We start from the raw sequence: 16194 nt of genomic DNA, 5'->3' as shown, positions 1-16194 counted from the left end.
GAATTAAACACCCCAATAATACATTCGACATCAATTGAATTTTCACCCTTAGATAAATAATTTGTTGTCTTTAATATACTGGTATATTTTATTTATTTATTTATTTGATTGATGTTTTATGTCGTACTCAAGAATATTTTATAAAATATTTCATGCGCGGTCGGCCAGCATTATGGTGGGAGGAAACAGGGCAGAGCCCGAGAGAAACCCACGACCATCCTCAGGTTGCTGTCAGACTTTCACACTTACCGCCGAAGGGGAACCCAGCATGAGCTGGACTCGAACTCACAGTGAGTGAGACCTCAATGCTCTGTGTCACTGCGCCTCAGCCAGGCATGATTAAGGATAAATAACAGCGATATATAAATGTTCACCTCGATGTACATCTTGGGGATCGGTCCTCTGGGCGATGCCACAGATTGTTTTCTTTTCTTTTTTTTTTCAGGATTATTAACCACAATTTTGTGACGCAGCTGAAAAACAACCACGAAACAAAATCTGCTCAAGCTTTAGTTGTACGCCCATGTTTTTACAAGAAAACAGAACCACGGAAGCGTTTGGCTGCAGATCTGGTTTACGCAACTACAGTAGCCTACCCTAACAATCTGAATTCTAACATTTAGATGTCGTCAACTGAGGTCACCTATAGGTTCACGGACATGAGAGGCTGTCCACGATCGGGTTTGAACTCGCACCTTGTGTGTGTGAGCGACTGAAAGGAAATAAAAAAGCACCTGAATTTTTTATGTGATGCCTTAAAAGGAACCATAAACTGGGGATTATGGTATTACGATGAATGAAGAAAGTTTAAAAGCCCACAATCTGAAACTTTTTTTATTCATCTTTGAGACATTTTTTAAAAAGAAATTATTTTAATTAATTAAGTTTGGAAAGATGACTGATGTGTAACTAATGGAATAGCTTATTAATTCTGGAGTCGGCCAATATAGGCCTACAAGTCAACGTACCTACTGTACCGGTATTACGTATATAAAAATATAGGCCTAACCCCATGTCTGTGTCCGATTTTCAGGTAAGATAAATACAATACCCTGTCATCAGTTACGTTCGCATACTTGGAATTCTCAACCAACAGCACAGAGAACTCAAACCGTATTTCTAGGGAAGACGGGGAAAGGACCAGTAGGGTGGTAAACGTCTTCTGGCTGTCGACGAAAACACGTGCGTTTGTTGTTATTTGAATATAACCTCGCATATGTAAAGCCTTGGCTGATTTGTTGAGGCCCTCAGGTCTAGCCAATCAAAGAGGCCGTGTCTAACAGCAGCCAAGCAGATGTCAGGAAGTGAGTGATGAAAACGAAGAAGAGAAGATTTTGAGAGATGAGTCGGATTTATGATAACAAACCTCTACGGAGTGTACCCGTCAATAATGTCAACTGGCCGTCTGTGTGGAACGTGGCCTCGTTTAGAAAGTAATTAAGATCCAGCTAGGCTGGCGCTGTAGGGCTGTGATTACGTATACTATCACAGCCCTGTCTTGTCCTATAAGCTTACCTTGAACACCTCTGTACTTCCCTTGCTGGCTTCAGTATACTACTGCTGGGCACCAAATAATTCCCATGTGTCATTACTAGTGACACCCACACAAGCATGAAACTGTGATAGAAACTGGATAAATTCCAACTCCAACCGCCATGTTTGAATACATAGTCCTCACGGTGAGGGGAATCCTGTATACAATTACCACTGCCACTATTAGGCAAGTTAGACCTTTTGACATGCATACTGGATAATTGTTTAGGATCAGTCTTACCAGTAATGACCTGGAGGGAACCATTATCTTGAACTTACATTGATGGCATTTGTGAGAGGCTCCTGGGTCATTACGGATAGTATACGTAATCACAGTCCAAGAGAGCGAGCAGTAGGTCTACGTCTATATTTATTTATTTTTTTTTGATTGGTGATTTATGCCGTACTCAAGAATATTTCACTTATAGGACGGCAGCCATCATTATGGTGGGAGGAAACTGGGCAGAGCCTGGGGAAAACCCACAACCATTTGCAGGTTGCTGGAAGACCTTCCCAAGTACTGCCGGAGAGGAAGCCAGCATGAGCTGGACTTAACTCACAGCGACATGTGCATTTCGGGACATACGCCACTATACTCACAACAAGAAAGCAGCCGTGATCAAATGGGTACCCATTCGTGGACAGTTGCCTTTGAAATTTCTGCTTTTCATGGCAAATGAAACGGCAGGCTTTCAAAGTGACACTTTTTACTTGGCGTTGTCAGTTTCTCCATTGTTTTGACTATAAGTTACTGCAAATGGGGACACGACTTCCAATGCAGAATTTCAACGAAACAGGTATTTAATGTAGCAAACATGCTGCGCCTATGTTAAAACATAGGCCGTTGAGTGAAAGTTAGCATCCAGCTCCCACGTATCGTGAGACCCTGCAACATTTCTGTTAAAAAAATGGCGGCCATCTGAATTGCAAAAGTGACTTATTGGTGAGAGGCTCATGGGTTACATCTATATTTAATATTTTACACAGCACAACAACCAGCCCATCATAACAGCCATCAGTATATGTAGAATATACAGAAATTATCCAGAATACAAACTAATCATAACCTCTCTAGTTTTGTCTGATTATTCTGTAAGACAATGTCATGGACTAAAGCATGTGGAGCATAGGCCCAGGTGGCTACTTCAACTCTTTTCTTTATATTGGGCTGGCAGAGTGTCAAAGCCACAGGAGGAACCAATGGTTAACCATACATCCATTCACGCCATGCCCAATAACTCCTCTCCAAATAATGGCTGCAGTCCAAAAGTGGTGTCAACTTTGGGTCTTACCTCTCAACTCGCCCACACACGCAAAGACTGTAAAAGAAAACGGGATGAAATGCTAGACTAATCAAGTGCGGCACACCATATTGGTGGCTGCCTTCGTATAAGTGAAATATTCTTGAGTACAGCATAAAACACGTCAAAAAAATGAATCAAATAAAATCTTGGTCATAACCTGCTCCCCACAGCACAAGTACTAATAACTTGAATCTGTAGAATTTGGTCATAAAACCTTTGCTGTTGAACTTGTATCTAGGCTGTATACTTTTGTTTTAAACTGTAAGTTAGCTCTAGAGAACAACCATGAACAATCAGCCTATATAAAAGTCATCTTTTATCTCCCCATTTAGCACAAGCACGACAGGTGATCAGTAGTGCATAATATATGGTTTGATAATTTCTGATTTGTACACAGGCAGTTTTGATCACTTTTTGAAGGCCCACTCCTCATAACAAATTTTGTTTGGTTTCAGAGGAAATGGCCTACTTCTTGAAGCCGTTATCAGACAGAGATCTCGTTTTTGTTTAACAGACTCGGCTAAAAATAAGGTTTGTTTTAAACATTGACATTGCAGCATATATAAGTTCTTTATACACTTACCTCCAAGACAATATTATTATCAACATAAATGTGTACTTGAAATTTCATTTGAAAAAATATTCTTGAACACAGCGTAAAACACCAATCAAATCAATAAATAAATCAATAACATCATTATTCAGCATGACTTCAGAGGAAAATTATGGAAAAATTGATTAATATACAAAGTTTGTGAAAGTTGTGCCTTTTAGGTTGCTAACATCTTTGCTTGTATTCTCAGTTCAGGTACTTTGTGTTCCATGTGGAAATCAGCAAAGCCCATCGAAGACAGTTTGATTCCTCAGGGAAAGAGATTGAACCAAACTTCAGCCAAACGCAAAAAATATCAACTGGTTACTTACCCTCTTCGTACAGTAAGTATGAAGATGTTAGTAGTAGGTCAGAAGTTAAAATTAAGTGCTAAAATTATTCATTTTGTAATGATCTGAAAAAGCTAGATTTGAAAATAAATATTTTGGTCAACTTCATGATTTATTAATCCTGGTAAAGTCTGTAAGAGGGTGCCCAAATAGCTCTTTTGATGCTGTTTTGTTTGAACAGGGTGTAAACAGTTCATTTCTTTCTGTGTCTCTCATGTAACAAATTTTGAAAAGTCGAAATGGCACTACTTTTCTATTTCAACCATCCACTTGGATGGGTGGATGAAATAGTTAAGTTGCACATTTGGTGCGTTTATGTGTGCATTTACGTGAATGTATAGAATGCCAAATTCAGCTTTGCTAATTTGGGTGGCTTTAGAAGGTTAATTTGTGCTGAAACAGTTTCATTGATTTTGAAACTTGAAACTAATATAAATGTCTTATTATAGCATTAAAGTTACTTGTAATTATTTGTAGAATCAGTAACCCTAAATACAGGGAAATTCTTTCAGACATTCAAGTTAAATTCATCATAATTTGGGCTTTTTGAATGTATGATATAATTTGGATACCTCTAAAAGGTATCAAAATGTCCTTGTATTTGTAGGTGGCGTGTATTTATTATTTATTTATTTATTTATTTATTTACTTGATCGGTGTAGATGTTAGCCATCTACAAAGGCCAACTTTCACAAACCAAATTTTTCTCTTAAGTCACGCTGAGTAATGATTTTTGATTTATTTATTCATTTATTTGATGGTTGTTTTATGTCGTACTCAAGAATATTTCACTTACACGATGGTGGCCAGCATTATAGTGGGAGGAAACCAGTATGAGCTAGGCTTTAACTCACAGTGACCACATTGGCGGGAGGTTCCTAGGTCATTCCCCAATAATGGCATGCTAACCTCCTATGCCACAGAGGCCCACTGCTTAGGCATATAACACACATCATGGCATGAGTGTCACTTAAAACTGTCATAAAGGGAAGGTAATTTTTTTAATACTCAACCCCACAGTGGTCTGATTATTCAATGAAAGCACTCTTTCTGGCTCATTTGACTTTGATTTGACCGTGCTCAAGAAGTTTTGAAATTTTCATTTATAAGACATCAGGATAGATGCGATACATGTAGTTGATGTTATCTCTTATATTCAACCAGAGGTGGAGTCTAAAGGTGAAACAGACAAGGTGTCAAACAAGGAAGCAGAAAAACTGCTGACATCAGGCGACCTGACATTTGTCACAACGTCATACTGTCCATCAAATTGTGTGTCACTGTGGATTGAGGAGTCTGCTCTTCAGAACATTGAACTTGATGTGGATGACGAAGTTAGGGTCAAAACAGATGGAAATTCACCATTTATCTGTAAGCTATGTTGTCATTTGCTTCATTTTATTATAATAAATTGTCTGCTTAAAAACCTTGAACTTAATAATGTCGGAAGATATTGAATTTTTGGGACATATTAACAAGTAATGATTTAAAATTTTTGATATACATGTAGTGTTGGATGAATGTAACATTTCAAGGACTCTCAGTTTTGTGTGTAACCTTATATTTCTGAATACGTCCCATTTAAAAAAAAATGCTTGATGTTTTTGTAGATAACATAGCAAAGGTAGATACTCAATCTGTGACGGTGTCAAACTATGCTGGAGGTGAAGCTGTGGGGGTTCGTGGACTGACAAGATCATGTCAATGAAGGGTGGAGCAGGGGGGGATAACCCATCCTCTCAGGCGGACAATGAGGGTGCTGATGAAGATGAATGGGTATGTTCAGTATAACAACTGTAGTGCATAATACTTTTCACAACATTACAGACATTTGTGTTAAATGTTGTTATACTAAATAATGTTATAATGCTTTTTCTCACGTTTAATGTACCAGTAAGCATTGGAATGAATGGAATTGGTAACAGTGACATTTGCAAGTGACTTTAGCACTCAGACAAATGACCTAAAATGTTGCCCATAAAAATGCTTTTTTGGTTAAATAATAAATGTCTTAAAATATTATTCTCTGCGCTTTTTCAAGTAGAGTATCATCCTACCTTCCAAAACAAAGCTCAAAACATCTTTCTCAAGTCAATACAACTCTCACAATCAAGAAAAAGTGGAAAATTTAGGTCATTTAAGGCACTTTGGATTCCTCCACAAATAAAACTGATTGTCATAGTATAAGTCAAAGCATCTTGAATTTTTTTAATTAACAAAACTCAGATAAATAAAACAAATTTGTATCAATGGTTGAAGTATCCTGATTGGGAGTTCTCTTTATTTGTTTTAAGAGTAGCTATATTTTTTCCATTTCAGGGGGATTAAGGCAGTCTTGAAGAGAAGTGCCCAACATACTGCTAGTGTTGATGGATTGATGGAAGGAAGATCTTGATGGCCATAATAGTAATAATAATAATTCATAAATAATCGTAATAATTCGTTTCATTTTTATATAACATGTATATATATATCATTGTGGAAAATTGGAAATATTATTTTAGGCATGAGATGAATCGTCATCTATGTGTCACATAATTTGACTTCATAATGAAGATAATCTTAATATTTATCTTTCATGATCAGGTACATGAGATGCTTATATAATTATAGTTAGATTTGTTTACCCTGGATACCTTGGCATCTTGAAATGTAAACTGTCTTGCCCAGTCAGTTGCCAGTTTTACATGTATGACAGATTGTATTACCATTGTAACATGTATTTAATGGTTTTTATATAAGCATGTGTATCACATAAAAGGGTTGAAGTTTGTAGACTAAAAATGTGTTTGTGGAAAATTTAAGAGGGCATTTTTTTTCCATTAGGTAAACCTGATGGAGCACGAAACTATACTTTTGAAATATTTGTGTGTGTGAAATCACTTTTATATATATATATATATATATCTAATGGTTGTTATTTATTTATTTGATTGGTGTTCAACGCCATGCTCAAGAAGTCAGAATGAGCTGGACTTGAACTCACAGCGCTCGCATTGGTGAGAGGCTTCTGGGTTATTACGCTGCGCTAGCGCGCTAACCAACTGAGCCTCGGAGGCCGCTTTTAATGGTTGTTTATTGCTGTATTCAAGAATATTTGACTTTATGAGCAGTTGAACCATTGGTTCAGGGCAAGCGCACTCTTGTCAAAATCCATTAGTTTGCTCAGCCAAAAAAGGTTGGACCCGTGCAATAATGGGGGAGCTTGTAAACTCCTTCCCGTCTGTATCAAGACCGTCCAAAGCTGTGAACCCATTTGTTCTTTCCTTTATTAGATCAGAGTTATCATAAACATACATGAAGTACACACGCACTGCGACTTCACAGAAGAAAGCAATGCATTCTACTGTCATTTGGACTTATGTGTAGCTCGTCCTCGAGTCTCCCATTAACACTGCTTTTTCTAATATGTATGGTTGACTTGTAAAATGATCTTAATGGGTTTGTTCAGTGTTGTGTTTGTTTGACTGGTGATTTATTTGAAGAATATATCACTCCTGTGCCTTCAGGCAGCATTATGGTGGGATCCAGGGTTAGAAACCCTCAGGTGGCTGACAAACCTTTCCAGGTACCAGCAGTCAGGAAGCCAGCCCGAGCTGGAGTTGAGCTGACAGCAACCACGTTGGTCAGTGACTTTTTGGTCATCATGTTTGCTCTAGGAGACTAACCACTAGGCCCCATCTTAACTGGTGCTCAATCTTGAAGTAATTGGAGCTTCGCAGGTTCCCACACAAAGGAATTCAGGGTTGATTCCACACAGTACAAAAATTAACACTAGATGTAATGATGGAATCTTTGCTGTTAAATTTGACATTAAATTCACAGATAAGTGTCATCTTGTAGAGCTTTCAATGGGGATTTTACGTTTTGAATTAAGTCCGTGACCAGTATAATTTTTAATCACTTTGCCCTCACATAAGGAAGCAGGCTCACAGCAAGTTGGAAATATCTTCCCTAAGGACGGCGGTTTCAAGTTCTAATTCTTTAATGGCCAAAGGTAGAAAGGGCCCTACTATATCATTTGACCTGTGAAAAATGTTAGGCCAGTATTACTGATCACAGTTACAAACGACGCAGAAAATTGAGAAGCTTAATGTTTGTGAATCTGCAAAGTTCCTAAAGGAAAGAGATGTCTCTGGATTTGTGCCTCTGGAACATGGCGAGATAAGTGATCAGTAAATTAATGTTAACAACAGTTGCCCAACATTTTTCAGGTGATAGAGTAGGGCTGTTTTTACCTTAACCAACAAAAAGATTTGGAACTCGAAACTCTATTCTGTGGCAGTGCCTTTCCCATTTATGTGTAAACATGTAGGTCTACATAAAAGAAACCTTAATAACTTCAAAGATATCCATAGTAGTAAGAAAATGCCTGAATAAATCTGTTTCTAAATTGCAAAGTAATCTCTAGGTCACATATCTATTTTGTAATACTGTGCGTTTATATTGCACACACTGATGTATGCATAATAATGACAGGCTTTCACTCATATGCAATTCCTTTTATTGCCAAACAAACAAAGTAAATGTAGATAACATGTGGACAACCTGTGGATGTGTTTTCTTTGCTATCTGATGATAAATACAGTTGACAATTGCCTGATATACTTGAATATAACAATTTACTTGTCTGGTCAAGTTGTGTTTTATTGTACACTGCCAACCAGAGGCCCTGTTTGGCAAAGCGCATGTAGCACTATGAGCACATACAGGTCATGGCGACACAATACCTATGGCCGATTCGACATGCTGCACTTTATTAACCAGGAAGTACAGTGTACAAAAATGATTATGCCCTTGCAACAGCTCGCATACCACTTGTGGTTCATGAAATGGCACCTTCATTTAATTAAATAATTTTTGATGGTAAAATGTTTTACAGCAAGAACTTACAGCTAACACTGTGACTCTTAGCCTAGAGAAGCATTCACAGACAGGATTAAGCAAACCACTGCGATATGACATCAGAATATGTGACTTAATTTGCTAGAGAAGATTACTGCTGGCATTGTGACATCCTCACTTCATTGCAATAGAGAACCTTATAGCCCTCAAGTTATTTCGGTCCCAAGCTGTGTAGTATATTGTTCATCCTCACCTTTGCCATAACGCTTTGTTGCATAGCCAGCATTCAACATTGCATACATGTAAGTCTAATGCCAAGGTGTTCAAGACTACTAAATTCTTGCTTCACCATTAGCTCATAGCACAGTGTTCAAATTGCTGTGGAACCTACCAGTACAAATGACATGGATTAATTATGACTAGAATCAATTGATCTTTAAATACGTCATACAACATATTTTGTATGGAATTGGAAAAGTGCAATGATTATAATGTAACACTGAAAATGTAGGAGAAAAAATGTACAGCTTAACTTTTACATTATAGTATATATCAGCATAACTTAGGGGGCTAATTTCTTCCTGTGAATATCATGTGGTATCATGACATCGCAAAAACGCTCCCATTTACATTAAATATACATCTTTCAACCAGAGATCTTACTGTCAGACACTAAAATGTCTTTCAACTGATATTATATGTGTTATATCTTGGGTATTTCTAATTCAGTTACTGTTTTCTATCAACTCTCGTCCTTGGACTACATCACCCATAGTATACATAAAAACCTACTTCCTTTGATTAGACATACTAGTATTGTTTACAGCAGATACTACATCAGTGCATTATGACAGCAATACTCAGTATTACAGGTCTGGTGTGAACTTCACATGTAAGTGTGCTAAATAACTGATATATGTTATCAATCATTAAAAAGTAAGTCTTCATCTTTGTCATCTTCTAACAAGTTGGCAGCTTCCTCCATCTGTATCCCCTGCATCTTTAATTCCAAAGCTGCAGCTTCCTTCTCCTTTCTCACCTTCTTTTTCTTCTCCTGAACTTTCTTTAACCTAAGGACGAACAGCACACGTTGTAACCCTTAATAGTCACAGCAAAATTCTGTCTCGTTCCACTTCTATAAAACTTTTCACATGATGTGCCAAACCAACTTCTATCTTTTTTTTTAAAGTATTGTCATCATTATTCACCAAAAAAAAAAAATTACTGATTCATTTGGTGTTTATTTGATTTATTTATTTGACTGGTGTTTTACATTTAAGAATATTTCGCTTATATGATGGTAGCTAGCGTTATGTTGGGTCGAAACCGGGCAGAGCTTAGAGGAACCCACAACAATCCACAGGTTCACTTGGTGTTTAATGACAAGCTCAAGAATTTTGCCCTTATATGAACGCTATAAGGTTTATGGGCAAAGGAAACTTGAGTGCCTTAAGTAAATCACCAATATTTGTCAGGTACTTGAACCTTAAGTTCCACTCGAAAAAGCAAAGCCTGCATTAGAACATGCAACCTTAAAAGTCATGAGCCTGACAGTTGCAGCCCTTTATCTGTCTGAGCCAGTCTGGGCCTCTGCACCAAAGAATAAGTTTTGGAAACCTGTGAACGATGCATGTTTAGCCAATCTCCAGAGAGAAATCGCCATGAATACATTACATGTGTGTCAATTAAATAAAATTACGTGAAGTAAAATGTTCCTGAATGAGCTGAAAGCGATTACCTATAAAACTCTTCTCTCTCCCTCTCATCCAACTCTGTTGTGATGTACGACAAGGTACGCTCAATCCTGGGAATGATCACTGAAACAGAAGCGCAAGTCAATGAAGTTGCAGAGAACGGCAGAAAAGGATTTACTCATTGACTGATTCACTGATTCATGCTCAAAGCCTTACTCAACAATATTTCATTCACAAGAAATCTGCCAGTGGTGGTGGAAACTGGATCTTATTTCTTTTTCTTATTTTTTGATTGGTGTTTCACATGGTACTCAAGAATATTTCCCTATTAAGAAACCCATAACCATCCGCAGGTTGCTGCAAGACCTCCCATCATGGCCAGAGAGGAAGCCAGAATGAGCTGGACTTGACCTCACAGTCACTGCATCAGTGAGAGGCTCCAGCATCATTGCGACCTTCTAGCATGCTACCCACCTCAGCCAAGGAAGACACTCAAAAGGCAATATTGGCGCTGTTCACTGCTAACAAGTATTTCAACCAAATCCTCTGTTCATCACTTATTGGATGGGGAATCTAAACAATTCTGTCTGAGACTAGGATTGAATCAACCCCTTGTGTGTCAAAGAATTCAAATTAAGACAAACATCTCGCATTGCCATGACCGTGCCACCTGCAGAAGGGAAGAGCTACTAAAGGTGTCTAAGCATATTAAGATATATATATATTAACTATATGATCAAAACAAATTAAGCTCAGTTGCTATCTGTGGAACACTGCCCTGATCAAATTCCCAGTCATAGAGAAAGTACACATATACAGTATATAAATGCTCTCGCGAGAATACAAATACAGTCCTGCACATGGCACGCACCTGTTGTCTTTAATGGTTTGGACTTAATATTTCTGATAAATATTATTCAGAACTTGTCCTCTACAAACATACAGGCATGGTGAAGCATACACGGCTATTCTGGCTGACAGACAGTATTGTTGTTGTTGTACACAGTCTATGCAAACGAAAGTTTACACATGTCACAGACCTCCTGGAGTGCCCGTAGTGAGTCATACGCGAACAGGATTACCCCATTTGCCTTCCATGGCTTCCACGCCGACTTCTTCAGAAGTTTATTGTCGCGGCTTTCAAAAAGTTTACGAAAACATGATACTCTTGAAGTGACATGTATTTTAAAACAGTTCCTTGGTAATAATGTTCACAGTATAGTCTGATTATGACAAAGCTATAATCAGCCATTCATTACACTCGCAGTTATATGTACAAGTACCGGTGTGTTTTCTTCTGTAAGTAGATATAATTTACAGCTACATGTGTATACATGTATGTACTTAGGCAACATTAACTTTCAGTATTTTGTGTTTTACAGGGCAGATGACACTAAAAAACCCAAAACTAAAATAAAAATAAACTGAAAATCTGTCTTTTCAATTTGTCTGATCTTGGTATTTTTAATATTTTCCAATTTTTCAGGTTTTTCACGTAAATATGTCCACCACAAGACACATTGCTGGGATAGTCCACAATTCTCACAAATTAGATGATTTTCAAGTCTTATTTTTACACCGTCCTCTTAATAAAGATTTATTTTTCCTGTAAAACAATAATTTAAATTGGGTTTGGTCTTATCGACAAAAAAATCATTAGAACATACCGTGTTCTATGGCATTAACTCTGCGGTTGGTGATTTTGATGACCTCATCAAGAGTTACAAAAGACGTCTGTAAGGAAGCAAGTTCTACTAGCAGTTGGACCGCTTTTTGATAATTCTTCTTTAGTTTGTCAATCTGTTGACCACCCCTGGATAAGCCTGTCAGCTCATAGCCTGTAACACAGTACATGGGTAGGATGATTATAAATATATTAAGGCAGAGAATAATAATAATAATAATTTAAAATTCATAGGTACTGTTTATTTATTTATTTGTTTGACTGGTGTTTTCCACCGTACTCAAGAATATTTCACTTATACAATGGTGGCCAGCATTATGGTGGGAGGAAACCGAGCAGACATGGGGGAAACTCACAACAGTCCACAGGTTGCTGGCAGACCTTCCACATACGACTGAAGAGGAAGTCATAGGTACTGCATAATAATATATGATGTATCTATGATTATCAGTATAAGGTATGAAAAGCCTTAAAATTTAACTACAGAAAAAGTACTAGTCTGATACATGCAATGTTATAGTGATGTATACATGTAGGTCAGGAAACTTCATAAGACGCAACTGCATAGATAAAACAATGCCATAAGACATCTATGATATTATTTATACATGAAAATATGAGTAGGAAAAGTTGTTAAAGTGGCTCCTGAAAAGCATATATTGGTGCACTTACTGTCAGATCCATCCATATAGTGTTCAAATACTGGTAAGGTCACACCTAAAACAAAGAAAAAGCATCTATTTGTAAATTAGATGAGTTTCTCATCAGTTAAACATTCAACAGAGATTTTCCAATCACATGTACATGCAGCGGGACTGGGATATCAGTAAAAATATGCTCTTGCAACCTGACAAACCCTCCACAAAAGGGACCCACTTTAATTTTTAATGGAATTTTGAAAAAATTGTTTTCGAAAGGTTAATTTTTTTAAATCCCTATCTTTAAAATTAGCCATTTAAAAAAAAAAAAGGTATCTGTCATGTCTACTTCCGATGAGCACATCTGAATGACACTGCTCGCCATACTCAAACAGTTTCACATGTACTATAGCTGTCAGTTTTACTTGTGAATGAATGGGTATAGCTAAATGCCATGTCAGCAATATTGCAACCATATCCTAGCAATGGGTGGAGGAAACCACAGTTACTAACAAACTTTCTCACATGATGTACAGCCTTGTATGCCATATTTGTGGCTGTCAGTCGCTTATTGCCACAAAGTCTACTAGAGCATAAGAGAGGAGATATTTCTAGGAGGAATCTAAAAATTCCATGTTTATTTAAAAGGCAAATAAACATCATAAAGTGTTTCTTTTGACGTTGAAAATTTTTCCTATATGTGAATAAGATTAACAGAACAGTCTGAACTTTTAGAATCAGGTAAAATGAGTAGCTTAGTTATACAGGATTATTTTAAGGCAAACACAGGTTATCTCCACTGAATTTCCCAGCCGCTGAAATTATCTGTATCTGATAGATCTGAACATTGTAAAACTGCGCTTAAACAAACTTTATTCTGAAGCATCAGATTAGAGGCCTAAACAGGTCAATAATTTAGGTGATTATCAGTGCATTATAGCATGCATTTGAAAAATTATACTTTTCATGCAATTTCATCTTATGGTGTGTCCATGTGACAAAGTACATTTACAATGTCTACCGTATACGGATGGTAGGTTACCCTAATTATCCCAATTTTGCGGACAGATATTAGTTGTGTGGAAAGTACAATATTAAGTTTCTTTACCCTCCTTTTGGAACAGTAAAGATATGAGCAGGTTGTTCATTACATGGTCTAACCATGTGAGAAAAAAGAAAGTCAAAATTCCTACTACAATTACATATACATGTATATTGGTTGAAATGTGCATACCAGGTGTCCAAAAAAATTAGATGAAATAGGGTAATGTATATACTCTGTACCTGCAACATTGTCCTTCTTAGATCTGATTTTTATCTGAGCTCTGGCTACATTTTGCAGAACCATATGATTGAAGTCTCCAGTTGTGAACTTTGCCTCGGCCAATGAAAATGATGCCTCTTTCATCACATCACCCATCATCACTTTTGTCTGAAAAGCAATATGGCATTTACACCAAATAATGAATTTGCTGTCCTTTAATGTTGCTAAATTAAAAAGGCATTGACAAAGAGCTACCATACCATATTCTTACATGATTTTTTGGGAAATTATGTACTATGCAACCAAACAAGAAAACATGTCAAATTCATGCATGTATATATGTGAAAAAGTTCCTAAAAAAGTTCCCATCTGGTTATTATTTATTTTTTAGAAGAATCCTTGAACAACACAATGAGACCCTGTATACAACCTTGCAATTATTGTATACCTCAGCCTATATATAAATATATAACAATTTGAGGCAATCAGATGTCTCAGACGGTGGCAGGTCAACTTTGTAATATGAGATTCTACTCATAAGAATCCAGTTTAATAGTTGTACTTAGAACAGCTGCTACAAGGCCTTATGTAAGACAACACAGAGCTCACTCTCCTCTCTCTTTCCAGCAATCTTTCCTGTTACAGGAACAGTTTGCTTGGCTTTAAATCATCTACATGTTACTTTTATTGTCTGTGGTTACCTCAATGATCTTTTTGAGAATTTGTCGAAAACGCATGGTCAAGGCATCTGCTTTCTTCTTCAACAGGCTATGACCTTTCTGAGCCCCCTTCAGTCTTGCCTTCATGATGGCCATAGCCCTGCATCAAGAATAACGACATTAGTTATCAGCCAGCGCACATTTTCAAATCAAAAATACAGAATTCTGAAAAATACAACTTAATATCAGATTTGTTTGTGAAACAGAGCCGAAGATTAGAAAATCTTGCCAGGTACGTGTATCTGACATTTCTCCTGATTTAAAATCAACGGATCACTGGTGTCAAACATGTGACCTCACAGTGCTAATGTGGGTTTTTGCTGAAATTAGAAATCCCTGCCACCTGCCCATAAGAAATGGTTGAAAGGTAAACTTGAAACTGTAATTAAAAACTGACTCTACATGTATATGTTGGACAGACCACCCGCATATGTATCACCTTTGCTAGTGACTTACATGTGCATCTGCTTAATTTGGCCTAAATTAATGTGTTAATCCAGCTTCCTTTGATGAGCAGTTGTAAAAATTCATATAACTAATGAGAAACAAAATTGGCATGAGCTGATGTTGTCTTCCACTCAATACCTCTATACAGGCACTGTAGATTTACATGTGTGTAAATGGCAGGTGTTTAAAGACTGGATGTCAAAAACTGATTGACTCACAGACAGGGCAACTTATAGAGCTTCAAGTAGCAGCTTAAAACATGACATAATCCTCCATCTGTCAAAAGTTCTGGATACTAAAACATTAAGCGTTGATACAATGTAATAATCAGGGCCTACTGACTGCTATGAAATACCTCCTTTTCTCTTCCAAGTTACATTAAATCACAGAAGGTGCTCATGATTACAAACTGGCGTATGCATTCATATCGATAATATTCATTTCACTTTTCACTTAAATGGTCTGAACAATTAAATTATTATTACGTTCACAGTAGTAAGTGTAGCTGAAATATATGTGTCATAATTAAGATACAACACATGCAAGTGCACACAACCTGAAGTTCTTCAATAAAATCACACACCGTCAATAAACCGAAGAGATGACAGTCTGGTAATATCTGACACATTCATTTTTTTTTTAATTTCATTTTTCTGATTTATAATATTTTTCTGTTGTGGTACTTGTTACTGTAGTACTGTTAGTGTCGATCAGATAGTGTCAGTGTCACACTGCCAGTCAGACAAATCAAACAGTTGTAGAGCAAAATACCATGATTACGTCAAATTTAAATGGCAGGAAAAATAATCATACTTACATTCGTGAAGGGAACACGTTTATCCTTTCTTTACCAGACATTTTACACTAGTTTTTGTAAATTTTATCCTACCAAACGTCAAATGCCTGCGAAGTCAAGAAATAGCTGGAGGTCACATGATTTCAACAGATTGGGTTCTTTTAAATATCGCTCTTAAGTATTTTCCGACTTTAACTGTATTTCAGGCAGTTCTATTTGCTTACATAAGGATCAGAATTGCAATTGCCTGATGTGAAAAATCTTTTATTCAGTTTTTAAGTTCTTTACGTTTGTATTATATGCCAGAATATTGAGATTTTATAATTTA

At 36.9% G+C, this 16194-nt stretch overlaps 2 protein-coding genes across 2 annotated transcripts; one reads left to right on the top strand and one right to left on the bottom strand.

Annotated features, from left to right (window-relative positions):
- The first annotated feature begins 1295 nt into the window (after window positions 1–1295).
- LOC135467441 (arpin-like) lies at window positions 1296–6107 on the top strand. The gene is given in 7 exon segments (XM_064745214.1): window positions 1296–1433; window positions 3293–3368; window positions 3641–3773; window positions 4944–5150; window positions 5390–5446; window positions 5449–5555; window positions 6099–6107. Coding segments are annotated over 7 exon segments (681 nt in total). The 5' UTR covers window positions 1296–1341.
- On the bottom strand, window positions 6104–16014 carry LOC135467766 (V-type proton ATPase subunit D-like). Its single transcript, XM_064745607.1, has 7 exons — window positions 15888–16014; window positions 14606–14723; window positions 13925–14072; window positions 12675–12719; window positions 11986–12156; window positions 10363–10441; window positions 6104–9694 (listed from the first exon to the last, which is right to left on the bottom strand). The coding sequence occupies exons 1-7, from the start codon at window positions 15926–15928 to the stop codon at window positions 9547–9549; spliced, it is 750 nt and encodes a 249-aa protein (XP_064601677.1). The 5' UTR covers window positions 15929–16014; the 3' UTR covers window positions 6104–9546.
- Between the last annotated feature and the right edge of the window lie 180 nt (window positions 16015–16194).

This window comes from Liolophura sinensis, chromosome 6 (genome assembly GCF_032854445.1).
Source record: "Liolophura sinensis isolate JHLJ2023 chromosome 6, CUHK_Ljap_v2, whole genome shotgun sequence".
Taxonomy (NCBI): domain Eukaryota; kingdom Metazoa; phylum Mollusca; class Polyplacophora; order Chitonida; family Chitonidae; genus Liolophura; species Liolophura sinensis.
Note: the sequence above shows the minus strand (reverse complement) of the source record. Positions and strands in the feature narration are given on the sequence as shown.

Bases quoted from the DNA above. Each gene is read 5' to 3' on its own strand.
- LOC135467766 (XM_064745607.1), bottom strand. From the start codon at position 15,928: ATGTCTGGTAAAGAAAGGATAAACGTGTTCCCTTCACGAAT. The intron at 12,720-13,924 runs GTACAGAGTATA...TCTTTGTTTTAG, and splicing joins TAAGAAGGACAATGTTGCAG to GTGTGACCTTACCAGTATTT. The intron at 9,695-10,362 runs GTAATCGCTTTC...GTTCGTCCTTAG, and splicing joins GAGAGAGAAGAGTTTTATAG to GTTAAAGAAAGTTCAGGAGA.